General features: G+C 41.8%; 1 protein-coding gene across 1 annotated transcript in view; it reads left to right on the top strand.

Moving 5' to 3' along the window:
* The window catches only part of MTX2 (metaxin 2), an 85,145-nt gene extending 73,184 nt beyond the window's left edge, over positions 1 to 11,961 (top strand). Inside the window, exon 10 of the mRNA XM_049773499.1 lies at positions 11,507 to 11,961. Coding sequence (XP_049629456.1) covers positions 11,507 to 11,687 — 181 coding nt within the window. The 3' untranslated portion in view covers positions 11,688 to 11,961. The remainder of the gene's footprint in view (positions 1 to 11,506) is intronic.
* Positions 11,962 to 12,521: the final 560 nt, after the last annotated feature.

The raw sequence follows: 12,521 nt of genomic DNA, 5'->3' as shown, positions 1-12,521 counted from the left end.
CCACATGTAGTCCCTTATGGTAGTTCTCTGTGTAGTTATTTCTATAACTGCACTCACCACTCTTTGAGATGAGCTTCATAAAGTGAGCTGGAAGTTCTAGCCCTCCTCTCATTGTCTCTGAGGATTGTTACAAAAATGACTTTTATTTTTCTTAAAACCCATAGATGAGTGAGACTATTCTGTGTCTCTCTCTCCCTCTGACTTATTTCACTCAGCATGATAGATTCCGTGTACATCCATGTATAGGAAAATTTTATGACTTCATCTCTCCTGATGGCTGCATAATATTCCATTGTTTATATATACCACAGTTTCTTTAGCCATTGGTCTGTTGAAGAGCATCTTGGTTGTTTCCAGAGCCTGGCTATTGTGAATTGTGCTGCAATAAATATAGGTGTGAGGAAGGGGCTTTTGCATTGTATTCTTGTGTTCTTAGGGTATATCCCTAGGAGTGGAATAGCTGGGTCGAATGGGAGCTCAATATCCAGATTTTGGAGGAATCTCCATACCGCTTTCCATAGAGGTTGGACTAGACGGCATTCCCACCAGTAGTGGATAAGAGTTCCTCTCTCTCCACATCCCCACCAGCACTGATTGTTCTCATTCTTTGTGATGTGTGCCAATCTCTGTGGTGTGAGATGGTATCTCATCTTGTTTTGATTTGCATCTCCCTAATGATTAGTGACAAGAAGCATTTTTTCATGTGCCTTTTGGCCATTTGTATTTCTTTTTTATCAAAGCGTCTGTTCATTTCTTCTCCCCATTTTTGATGGGATTAGATGTTTTTTTCTTGTAAAGTTCTGTCAGTGCCCTGTATATTTTGGATATTAGCCCCTTATCTAGTGGGTATTGGGTGAATAGTTTCTCCCACTTGGTGGATGGCTCTTGTATACTGGGCACTATTTCTTTTGAGGTGCAGAAGCTTCTCAGCTTAATGTATTTCCATCTATTGATCTATGCTTCCACTTGTGTGGAAAGTGCAGTTTCCTCCTTGAAGATGCCTTTAGTCTCAATGTCATGGTATGTATTACCGACGTGTTGTTCTATATACCTTATGGTATCAGGTCCGATATCAAGGTCTTTAATCCATTTGGATTTTACCTTCGTACATGATGTTAACTGAAAATCTAAGCTTGTTTTTTTGCAAGTGGCTAACCAGTTCTGCCAGCACCACTTGTTGAGGTTTTCTCTGCTCCACTTAGGATTTCTTGCTCCTTTGTCAAAAATTAGGTAATTGTATGTCTGGGGAACATTGTCTGAGAACTCAAGCCTATTCCACTGATCTGAGGGTCTGTCTTTATTCCAATACCATGCTGTTTTGATAACTATTGCTTTGTAGTACAGTTTAAAGTTGGGGAAAGTAATGCCTCCCATTTTCCTTTTCCCTAGGAGTGCTTTAGCTATTCGAGGGTGTTTATTGTTCCAGATGAACTTCATAAGTGTTTGATCCTGATCCACTTCTTTGAAGAATATCATGGATACTTTTAAGGGGATTGCATTAAATCTGTATAATGCGTTGGGGAGTATTGCCATTTTAATGATGTTAATCCTGCCAATCCATGAGCAGGGTATGTGTTTCCATTTCCGTGTGTCCTCTCTTATTTCTTGGAGCAGGGCTTTATAGTTTTCTTTGTATAGATCCTTCACGTCTTTGGTCAAGTTGACTAAGTTGACTCCAAGATATTTGAGTTTTTGTGACACTAATGTGAATGGGATTGCCTTCTTGACTTACTTCTCTTCCCTATCAATATTGGGCTATAAAAAGGCCATTGATTTCTGTGTGTTGATTCTGTAGCCTGCCACCTTGCTATATGAGTATTGTTTCTAGAAGTTTTTTGTAGAGTCTTTAGGTTTTCTAAGTAGAGTATCATGTCATCTGCAAACAATGAGAGCTTGACTTCTTACTTTCCTATATGGATTCCCTTGATATCTTTTTCTTGTCTGATTGCTATAGCAAGCACTTCCAGTACTATGTTGAAGAGGAGTGGTGAGAGCGGACAGCCTTGTCTTGTACCAGAATTTAGAGGAAAGGCTTTTAGTTTTTTCTCCATTGAGGATAATATTTGCCATTGGCTTGTGGTAGATGGCTTCAACTAGATTGAGAAAGGTTCCTTCCATTCTCATCTTGCTGAGAGTTTTGATGAAGAACGGGTGTTGGACCTTATCAAATGCTTTCTCTGTGTCTATCTATTGATATGATCATGTGATTTTTATTTTTCTTGTTGTTGATGTTGTGTATGATGTTGATAGATTTACGGATGTTAAACCATCCTTGCATTCCTGGGATGAAACCTACTTGGTCATAGTGTATGATCTTCTTGATGATGCATTGGATCCTATTTGCCAGGATTTTGTTGAAGATCTTTGCATCAGCATTCATCAGGGATATTGGTCTGTAATTTTCTTTTTTGGCAGCATCTCTGTCTGGTTTTGGTATCAAGGTGATGTTGGCTTCATAAAAGCTGTTTGGGAGTGTTCCCGTTTTTTCAATTTCATGGAAGAGCATGGCTAGGATTGGTAGTAGCTACTCTTGAAAGATTTGAAAAAATTCATTAGTAAATCCATCTGAGCCTGGGCTTTTCTTTTTGGGCAGATGTTTGATTGCAGCTTCAATTTCCTCAGTAGTGATGGGGGTGTTTAGATATGCTACATCCTCCTTACTTAACTGTGGAAGGTTATAAGTGTCCAAGAATTTACCCATTTCTACTAGGTTCTCATATTTAGTAGCATAAAGTTTCTGAAAGTAGTCTCTGATTACCCTTTGGATCTCTGCAATATCTGTCATGATCTTCCCCTTTTCATTTCTAATACAGGTTATCAGATTTCTCTCTCTTTGTGAGTTTTGCCAATGGGCTATCAATCTTATTTTTTTCAAAGAACCAACTTCTGCTTTTGTTGATCTTTCGGATTGTTTTTTTGGTTTTCCACTTCACTGATTTTACTTTCAGCTCTGTTATTTCCTTCTGTCTCCCTATTTTTGTTTCCTTTTGTTAGTCATTTTCTAATTTTTTGAGCTGTGTCATTAAGTTATTCAGGTATGCCCCTTCTTCCTTCCTGATGTGTTCTTGTGGAGCTATAAATTTTCCTCTCAGGACCGCTTTTGCTGTGTCCCATAGATTCTGGCAGTTTGTTTCTTCATTATCATTTGTTTCCAGGAAAGTTTTGATTTCTTCTTTGCTTTCATCTCGGACCCACTGGTTGTTCAGTAACAGGCTGTTTAATTTCCAATTGTTAAAGTTTTTCTTCTGTGTGCCTTTGTAGTTCACATCTAATTTCAGAGCTTTGTGGTCAGCAAAGGTAGCCTGCAAGATTTCTATCCTCTTGATTTTATGGAGGTATGTTTTATGTGTCAGCATGTAGTCTATCCTGGAGAATGACCCATGTACATTGGAGAAGAATGTGTATCCAGGTTTTTTGGGATGGAGTGTCCTATATATATCTACTAGTCCTCTTTCTTCCATTACTCTTTTCAGGGTTACTATGTTTTTGTTGGGTTTCAGTCTGGTTGACCTATCAAGTGTTGATAGGGCCGTGTTGAGGTCTCCCACAATTATTGTGTTATTATTGATTTCTTCTTTCAGATTTGTCAGTAACTGTATTAGATAATTTGCTGGTCTCTCATTGGGTGCATATATGTTTAATAGTTTGATTTCTTCTTGTTGCACATATCCCTTGATTAGTACATAGTGTCCATCTTTGTCCCTTACCACTTTTCTGAGTATAAAGTTGGTGTCATCAGATATTAATATGGCCACCCCAGCTCTTTTGACGGTGTTGTTTGCTTGGATGATTTTCCTCCAGCCTTTGATTTTAAGTCTATGTTTGTTCTGACTATTCAGATGTGTTTCTTGTAGGGAGCAGAAGGTTGGATTCATCTTTTTGACCCATTTTGCCACTCTGTGTCTTTTAATTGGTGAATTTAGTCCATTGACATTGAGGGAGATGATTGTCATAGGATTTAATGTCATCTTTGTAGATAAGTTTGCTGTGTTTGTTGGTCTCTCTTGTCTTAGAGTAGACCTGTCAGTCTTTCCTTTAAGTCTGTTTTTTCATCTGTGAAGTTTCTGAGCTGTTGTTTATCCATAAAGCTATGTATTCTTTCTTCAAACCTGAACGTGAGTTGGGCTGGGTACAGTATTCTCGGTGAGGCATTCCATTTCATTCAGTCTTTTCACAATATCCCACCACTGTCTTCTGGCCTTTAGAGTTTCTTGTGACATGTCTGCTGTAAGTCTTAGTATGCTCCTTTGAATGTAATTTCCCTTTTTGATCTTGCTGCTTTCAGTATTCTATCTCTATTTGTGGGATTTGTCGTTGTAAGGAGGATGTGTCTTGGGGTGTTTTTCTTTGGGTCTCTTTTAGCTGGTACTTTTTGGGCATGCAGGATTTGATTGCATGTAGCCTTTAACTCTGGGAGTATCTCTTTGATGATGTCTTTGACAGTTGATTCTTCCTGGAGATCTCCTACCTGGGTCTCTGGGACTCCAATGATTCTTATGTTGTTTCTGTTGAGTTAATCAAAGACTTGTATTTTCATCTGTTCACATTCCTTGAGTACTTTTTCCATTGCTTGTTCGTTTGTCTTAAGGTTGTTTTCCAATTTCTTCTGCTGTGTTGAGTTTTTCTGCATCACATCTTCCAGTATGCCGATCCTCTCCTCAGCTGCTGTTACCCTGCTAGCGAGGCCATCATTGAGGTTTTCAGTTGAGCTACCGTGTTTTTCAGATCTGTTATTTCAGTTTGGAGTTTTCTGATTTCTGTCTTTGTGTTCTGTTCAGATCGATCTATGCTTTCTTTGAGTTCTACAAACATCTTCCATATTGCTATTTTAAGTTCCTTATCCAAGAGGTTAATCAGGTGGTTGGAATTTATTAGGTCATCCGAGCTTTCATCTTCATTCTCTGTGCATGGTGTTTGCCTGTGAGGTTTCCCCATTGTCACGCTTGTAGTGTGGTTTTTCCTGTGTGTTGTGGGGTTTATTGGTTAGAAAGAGTGCGCGGCCATGAAGTGAAGAGGAGCGGCCGTGCTCTTTTGCTTCCTCTAGTTGACAGTTTTTTGGGGGTGCACTCCCTAGGCCTCTGAGGAGACCTTCAAGTATTTGAGAAACACAGACAGGCACAGGAGAAATTTTCCTTGAAGTCCTCAGAGTAATCAAAGGCACAGCAGGGTAGAGCCTCCACAGGCTAGAGAGCTCAGCTTATTGGATGGCGACCCCCACAGCCAGAGTTTACTCACTGGGCAGCTTCAAAATGCAGTTGTTTTGGGGGTGCGCTCCTTAGGCCTCTGAAGAGACCTTCAGGTATTCAAGAAACACAGACAGGGGCTGGAGAGATAGCATGGAGGTAAGGCGTTTGCCTTTCATGCAGAAGGTCATCCTTTCGAATCCCGGCATCCCATATGATCCCCAGTGCCTGACGGGAGCAATTTCTGAGCATGGAGCCAGGAGTAACCCCTGAGCACTGCCGGGTGTGACCCAAAAACCACAAAAAAAAAAGAAAGAAAGAAAGAAAGAAAGAAAGAAAGAAAGAAAGAAAGAAAGAAAGAAAGAAAGAAAGAAAGAAAGAAAGAAAGAAAGAAAGAAAGAAAGAAAGAAAGAAAGAAAGAAAGAAAGAAAGAAAGAAAGAAAGAAAGAAAGAAAGAAAGAAAGAAAGAAAAGAAACACAGACAGCTCTGTGTTAATTTCTTTCTTTCTTTCTTTTTTAATTCCTTTACTTAAGTATCATGGTTAAAGTTGTTTATAGTTGGTTTTTAGTCACAGAATGCATAGCACCTTTCAATAGTGCACTTTTCCCACCACCAATGTTCCCCATTTCCCTCCCACCCCCATTCCCCTGCCTGTCTCTAAGACAGGCATTTTGCTTTTCTCTCTTTCTCTCTCTGCCATTCTCTCTCTTTCTTTCCTATTTGACACTGAGGTTTGAACTTTTGTTAATGAAGGGGTCCATACATGTCATTTTATCCCCTTTTAGCACCCAGTTTTGTCCAGAGTGATCATTTCTAACTGTCATTTTTATAATAGACTCTTAACTGCACTCACTGCTCTTTGTGGCAAGTTTTCTATCATGGACTGGTCCTCCTGAGATTTGGATATTATTGAGAGAGGGAGGGAGGAAGGGGGAGAGAGAGAGAGGGGGGGGGGAGAGGGAGAGGGAGAGGGAGAGAGAGGAAGGGGAGGGAGAGGAAGGGAGAGAGAGAGGGGGGGGGAGAGGGAGAGGGAGAGAGAGGAAGGGGAGGGAGAGAGGGAGAGAGAGAGAGAGAGAGAGAGAGAGAGAGAGAGAGAGAGAGAGAGAGAGAGAAAACTGAAGAAAATTTAATTGGGAAGCAACAAACAGTTGCAGTGTAGATTTAGGGTTTCTCCAAACATTCTTGGTGTCATTAGTGTAATTATAGTCAGCAAGTGGAAGAAGTTTAAGGGAATTTGAATTCCTAGTTAGACCTTCATAGACACACTAGAACCCTCAAAACCACATCATTATTTTGGGGTGGGTACACCATGGTACTCAGAGCTTACTTCTGGCTCTGTGCTCAGGGTTCACTCTTGATAGTGCTTAGAGGACCATATGTGTTGGCTGTGTGCCCACAAGGACCTTAAATCCCTGCACTACTGTCTCTCTATCCCTTCCAAAACTCTATACTGTCAATGGCACTGATAACAAGAAACTGCCTTTCTCTCCCAACCCGCCTTTTTCTAGTAGAGTATTTACTCTTTTCACATTGGCACCATTGAAATGGTCTCTTGCTTCCATTTACACTTATGTCAACTGGGCCAAATGAATCAGAATCAAAGCAACAACTTGACCTTCAAGTCAAATCTCAGAGTTGCTAGATGCCATGAAGAAGACTATCATTTAGCAGCTGAGCAGTTTCTTTGAGAACCATTTATGAAAAACAAACAAAAACATAAAAAATGTCCAGAGCTTACCAGCTGTGGTATATCTAAGCAGGTTTCGGGGCCAGGAGTGGGGATTTGCTCCAAGCAAATGACTCTGATGAGGGCCTTCTAGTTTGCGTCCTCCCCTTCTATTTCTCCAAGTCCCAGGAGTTCTCCATCTGTGACTTGCACCCCTACACGATGACACCCTGGCCCACTGCCCCTGTGTGGACTATTTCCTGTATCATGCTGGCCTGACCTCTTCACCTTGGGTAAGGCAGCTGGCAGGAGATCCATTGGATGTACCCTATTTCCACTACTACATGGCTCTCTTCCTGGCCTTTTTTGGGACAGGGTGGGGTGGAGTGGGAATTCTTTTGAGAATTAGATCCATTTCCTCAGTTTTTTCCAGATACAGGTGCTGAGGATTAAGAGGCTAGAAAGCTATCTTAGTGACACCTCCCTCTCCTCTCCTCTCCTCTCCTCTCCTCTCCTCTCCTCTCCTCTCCTCTCCTCTCCTCTCCTCTCCTCTCCTCTCCTCTCCTCTCCTCTCCTCTCCTCTCCTCTCCTCTCCTCTCCTCTCCTCTCCCCTCCCCTCCTCTCCCCTCCCCCTCCCCTCCCCTCCCCTCCCCTCCCCTCCTCTACCCTCCCCTCCCCTCCCCTCCCCTCCCCTCCCCTCCCTTCCTCTCCCCTCCCCTCCCCTCCCCTCCCCTCCCTTCCCTTCTCCCTCCCCTCCTCTCTCCCCCTCTCTTCCCTTCTCCCTCCCCTCCTCTCCCCCCCTCTCTTCCCTTCTCCCTCCCCTCCTCTCTCCCCCTTCCCTCCTCTATCCCCTCCCCTTCTTCCTTCTCTTCTCCTTTCCTCTCCCCTCCCTTTCCCTCCCCTCAACCTCTCCTCCCCTTTTTCCTCCCCTCTCCCTCTCCTCCCCTTTTCCCTCCCTTCTCTTCCCTCCCCTCCCCTCTCCTTCCCTTCCCTCCCCTCTCCTCTTCTTCCCTCTCCTCCCCTCCCCTCCCCTCTCCCCTGTCCTTCCCTCCCCTCTCCTCCCTCTCCTCTCCCTTTCCTTCCCCTCCCCTCCCTTCTCCTTCCCTCTCCTCTCTTCTCCCCTCCCCTCTCCTCTCCGCTCCCTACTTCCCTCCCCTCCCTTCTCTTCCCCTCCCTTCTCCTCCCCTCCCCTTCCCTCCTATCTCCTCCGCTCCCCTCTGCTCCCTCCATGCTGTCTCTCCAGCCCCAGGCATACAGCTTTATCCATGCATACCTGTATATAGACTGTATTGTGATCAACAACAAAAGGTTGGTTACCATTAATCAATGTCAGTTGTTCTTCTGGCCCATTTAACCTTCCCCTTTTCCCTCTTCCCCAAAAGGGACCACCATCAAGATAACAGATTCTATTTTTATTTTTATTTTATTTTATTTATATATTTAGGTTTTTGGGCCACACCCTGTGGTGCTCAAGGGCTCCTCCTACCTCTGTGCTCAGAAATCACTCCTGGCAGGCTTGGGGGACCATGTGGGATGTTGGCAATCGAACTCTTGTATATCTGGTTTCTAAATTAAAACTTCTTACCTAGGGCCGGGCGGTGGCGCTGGAGGTAAGGTGCCTGCCTTGCCTGCGCTAGCCTAGGACGGACCGCGGTTCGATCCCCCGGCGTCCCATATGGTCCCCCAAGAAGCCAGGAGCAACTTCTGAGCGCATAGCCAGGAGTAACCCCTGAGCGTCACAGGGTGTGGCCCAAAAACCAAAAAAAAAAAAAAAAAAAAAAAAACTTCTTACCTAAAAGAAGAAGTTCAATGTTTGAAACTAGATAAAATTGAATGGGAAACTTAGATTATAGGATTGAAAGAGAGAAAATACTGCTTGAGAGATAGCTCAAAGGGCTGGAGTGCATGCCGAACATCCTTGAGGCCTCCAATTCTTTTCCCAGTTTGACATGATCTCCCATATGGTGTATCCATGGTGATCCCCTGTGCTGCTGGGTGGGTCCAAGTCGCACTGCATTGCTGCATTTAAGCATTGAGCCTGTTTGGTCAGTACAGCCCAGCACAGATCAAGGCAACATAGCTAGTAAGTAAAGTGGCAGGGACATTGCTCAAAGGGCTGAAGTTCATACTTTGTATGGGAAGCCTGTGTTTGATTCCCTGCACTGCTGGAAAGGCTCCTTCAGTGTGTTTCCTGTTCCCCAGGAGTAGACACTGAACCTGGGTGTGACCCAGAAACCAAAAACCAAAAAGAGTAAAATAAAAAGAGATTCATATTTAGTTCAGATATAGTCCTTGAAAGCTGTTCTACCAAATCATACTACTGTTTCATATTTTCACATTTAGGTAGGCTAACATATCTCAAAAACTTTATTTCTGTGGAACTGACAGCAATGATTAAAGGGGAAAATTAAATTTTATGTTGAGGCTTTTATAAATTTTATTGTATTCAGAAAGCTGTTGTTTTTTATTATTTATTTTGTTTTATTTTTTTATTGCTGTGGGCCATAGATCAGTGCTCAGGGGTTACTCCTGGCTCTGCATTCCGGAATAACTCTCGGTGGGCTTGGGATGCTGGGATGGAACCAGGGTTAACTGTGCATGTACAAGGCAAGTGCCCTACCTGCTGTACTCTATTGAAGCCTCATCCCTCTTTTCTCCCTAGGTAACTTCACCTTACCTGCAAGACCCTGCCCATTCCTGGGAGGGGTCTTGGAAAAGGTAGATAAAACCTTTGACCCAGGGGATTCAGCGCTTTTTGGGTCTCTGCCCTTTTGGTCTTTGGCCAGCATGGAGGTGAAAGGGAAGATGACTGAAAGGAGTTAAGATGCAGGGCTAGTGAAGAATGGCTGTGCTTGAAAGGTTATGATATAAGCCACACATGTGGTGAATAGGGCATGAATAAAGCTGATACTTCCTGATGCCTGTCTCTGGATGAGTCTGATTCCGCCGCCGTTCACCTAAACCTGGGACCTGCCAGCTGAATGGGGAGTGCGGAGCCACGTGGCCTGGGATGGGAGAGAAAAATCCCTCTATCCACCACCATTATTAATTATTTAATGCAACACTCTATATTGCCCAAATTAATTTCAGTTTTGTTGTTGTTTTTGAGCCACACCCAGCGATGCTCAGGGGTTACTCCTGGCTCTGCGTTCAGAAATTGCTCTTGGCTCAGGGGGCCATATGGGATGCGGGGGGTTGGAACTGTGGTTTGTCCTAGGTCAGCTGTGTGCAAGGCAAATGCCCTCCCGCTGCACCATTGCTCCAGCCCCATTATTAAATAATTAGTTAATTTATTTTCATTTTTATGAGATTTTTTGGTTTATAATATTGTTACTAATGATTTCTCGTGCACAGAATTCCAACATCACATCTGTTACCAGTGTAGCTAATCTCTCTCCCTCAAGGACCCCAATGTCCCTCCTTTTTATCTTCCCAACTTGGTTTTGTGGTTCAATTCTCCCATTATCTAGCCTTGGATCTTCATTGCTACCTCACTGTATATCTTTAAGTCTCACTTATGAGTGGATCTTTTCATATTCGTTCTTTTCCTTTTTCCTTCCTTCCTTCCTTCCTTCCTTCCTTCCTTCCTTCCTTCCTTCCTTCCTTCCTTCCTTCCTTCCTTCCTTCCTTCCTTCCTTCCTTCCTTCCTTCCTTCCTTTTCCTTCCTTTTCCTTCCTTCCTTCTTTTCTTTCTTTTTTTTTGTATGATTTTTGGGTCATACCCGGCAGCGCTCAGAGGTTACTCCTGGCTCTATGCTCCGAAATCACTCCTGACAGGCTCGGGGGAACATATGGGATGCCGGGATTCGAACCACCATCCTCTGCATCTAAGGCAAATGCCTTACCACTGTGCTATTTCTCTGGCCCCGGTTCTTTTCCTTTTGACTCTGCATGATGACTTCTAGTTGATTTTGCTCTTTCTAGAGCTACTTAATATTTCATTGCGTGTATATGTACTTCAACTTCTTGATTCAGACATCTGTGGTTGGGGACTTGGGTTGTTTCCACCACTTGACTATTTTACTAAGTGTATCAATGAAAATAGGTGTGCACATGTCCTTTCAAAATGATGTTTTTATGTTTGAGTGGGTAGATGCCAAGAAGTGATAACACTGCCTAATAAGGGAATTCTATTTTTTATTTTTAGAAATTTCTACTTTAATAGCTATTACATTTAAAATGGTAAAATTTAGTTTACATCAGATATCACTTATCCCAGCTAAATTCACGGTGCTTTGACAACATTTCTGTGTCAATTAGAAACAGTTACTGAATTGTGTTATGGTCATTTTTCCTTTGTGCTTTTGCTTAAATTATTCTTGATTCCATATAAATAAGCATCTGCTGTAAAACCTGGCAAATTGAGGATCTACTATAGTTAGTGAATGAAATAATAATTAAAGAAAGGATTTACACCAATATTATTTGGCACATTACATGATGCCACAACTTTTACAAACAACTAGCAAATCATAATTGACTACTTTTCCTTTTCCTTTATGACAGAAACTTCAAATTGAAACGTTAAATTCTTTTAAGTTAGGTTAGGATTTATGGTTTTCTGTTAGATAGTTGAATAAACGTTTTATAAGTGATGTCTTTTCCTTTTATGCAAACAATGTGGTATTTATGTTGCTCTCATTTCTGCTTATTCTAGCCCTACTGAACTAGATGCTCTGGTGTTTGGCCACCTGTACACCATTCTTACCACTCAGTTGCCCAGTGAGGAGCTTTCTGAGAAGGTGAAACACTATAGCAACCTCTTTGAATTTTGTAGAAGAATTGAACAGCACTACTTTGAAGAGCGTGGCAAACGTGCTCCATTACATGACTTGTAAAATTTTGGTGTTTAGTTGTTTTATTTTTTTAAAAAGTCACTTTAAAAATATTCTGCTTAAATGTTGCAGAAGAAGTTAATATTTGAATTGTAAAACAAAAAGAAATGCATTTTAAAACTTCAACAAATTATATGTATCCTATACTTGTACTTTATATTATTTGTATACACATTAAAATAATTTTCAGTGACTTTCTTTCATTATTGTACTCTGTCTTTGAAATTTGTTTTCTCAGAACATGTATGCATATAAAAATAAAGCTTAAACAACAGTATGGGTGGTATATATGCTTTGTCTTTTACTGATTTTTCTAAAAGCCAGTCTTACATTATTTCAAGGAATGAATTATGACTTTTCTAAGGCAACTTCTTTGTGTTCCATTCTCCAAAGATCACTTTGCAATATGTATTTGTGAATCTAGTATGTGAAGACATGTTCCTAACAGTATATACTTAAAAAATATGAGTAATTTTGCCAAGTTTGGGATATAGTGAACTTACTTAACCTGAGACTGTAGTGGCCTCTATCCTGGTTCTAATTCCTGCCTCATGTAGTTTCCTGAGTACCGAGTGGTCACTCTTGAGCATTCAGTTAGGATTAAGGATTAGTTGCTGATGTGTGGCCCAACCCCCCTCCACCACCATTGCCCACAAAAAGGAAAGAAAATGTGAGTGATTTCAAAGCAATTAGTATAATTTAAGAGCATCCTTCACTCTTAGATTTTAATTAAATATGTTTCATTAGAATGAGAGAGATAGTACAGTGGCTAAAGCACTTAACTTACCTTCCATGCAGCTGACCTGGGTTCAGTCTTTGGCTCAATATATATCTTTT

Source organism: Suncus etruscus, chromosome 5, assembly GCF_024139225.1.
Source record: "Suncus etruscus isolate mSunEtr1 chromosome 5, mSunEtr1.pri.cur, whole genome shotgun sequence".
Taxonomy (NCBI): domain Eukaryota; kingdom Metazoa; phylum Chordata; class Mammalia; order Eulipotyphla; family Soricidae; genus Suncus; species Suncus etruscus.
This window is presented reverse-complemented; position numbering and strand designations above follow the sequence as displayed.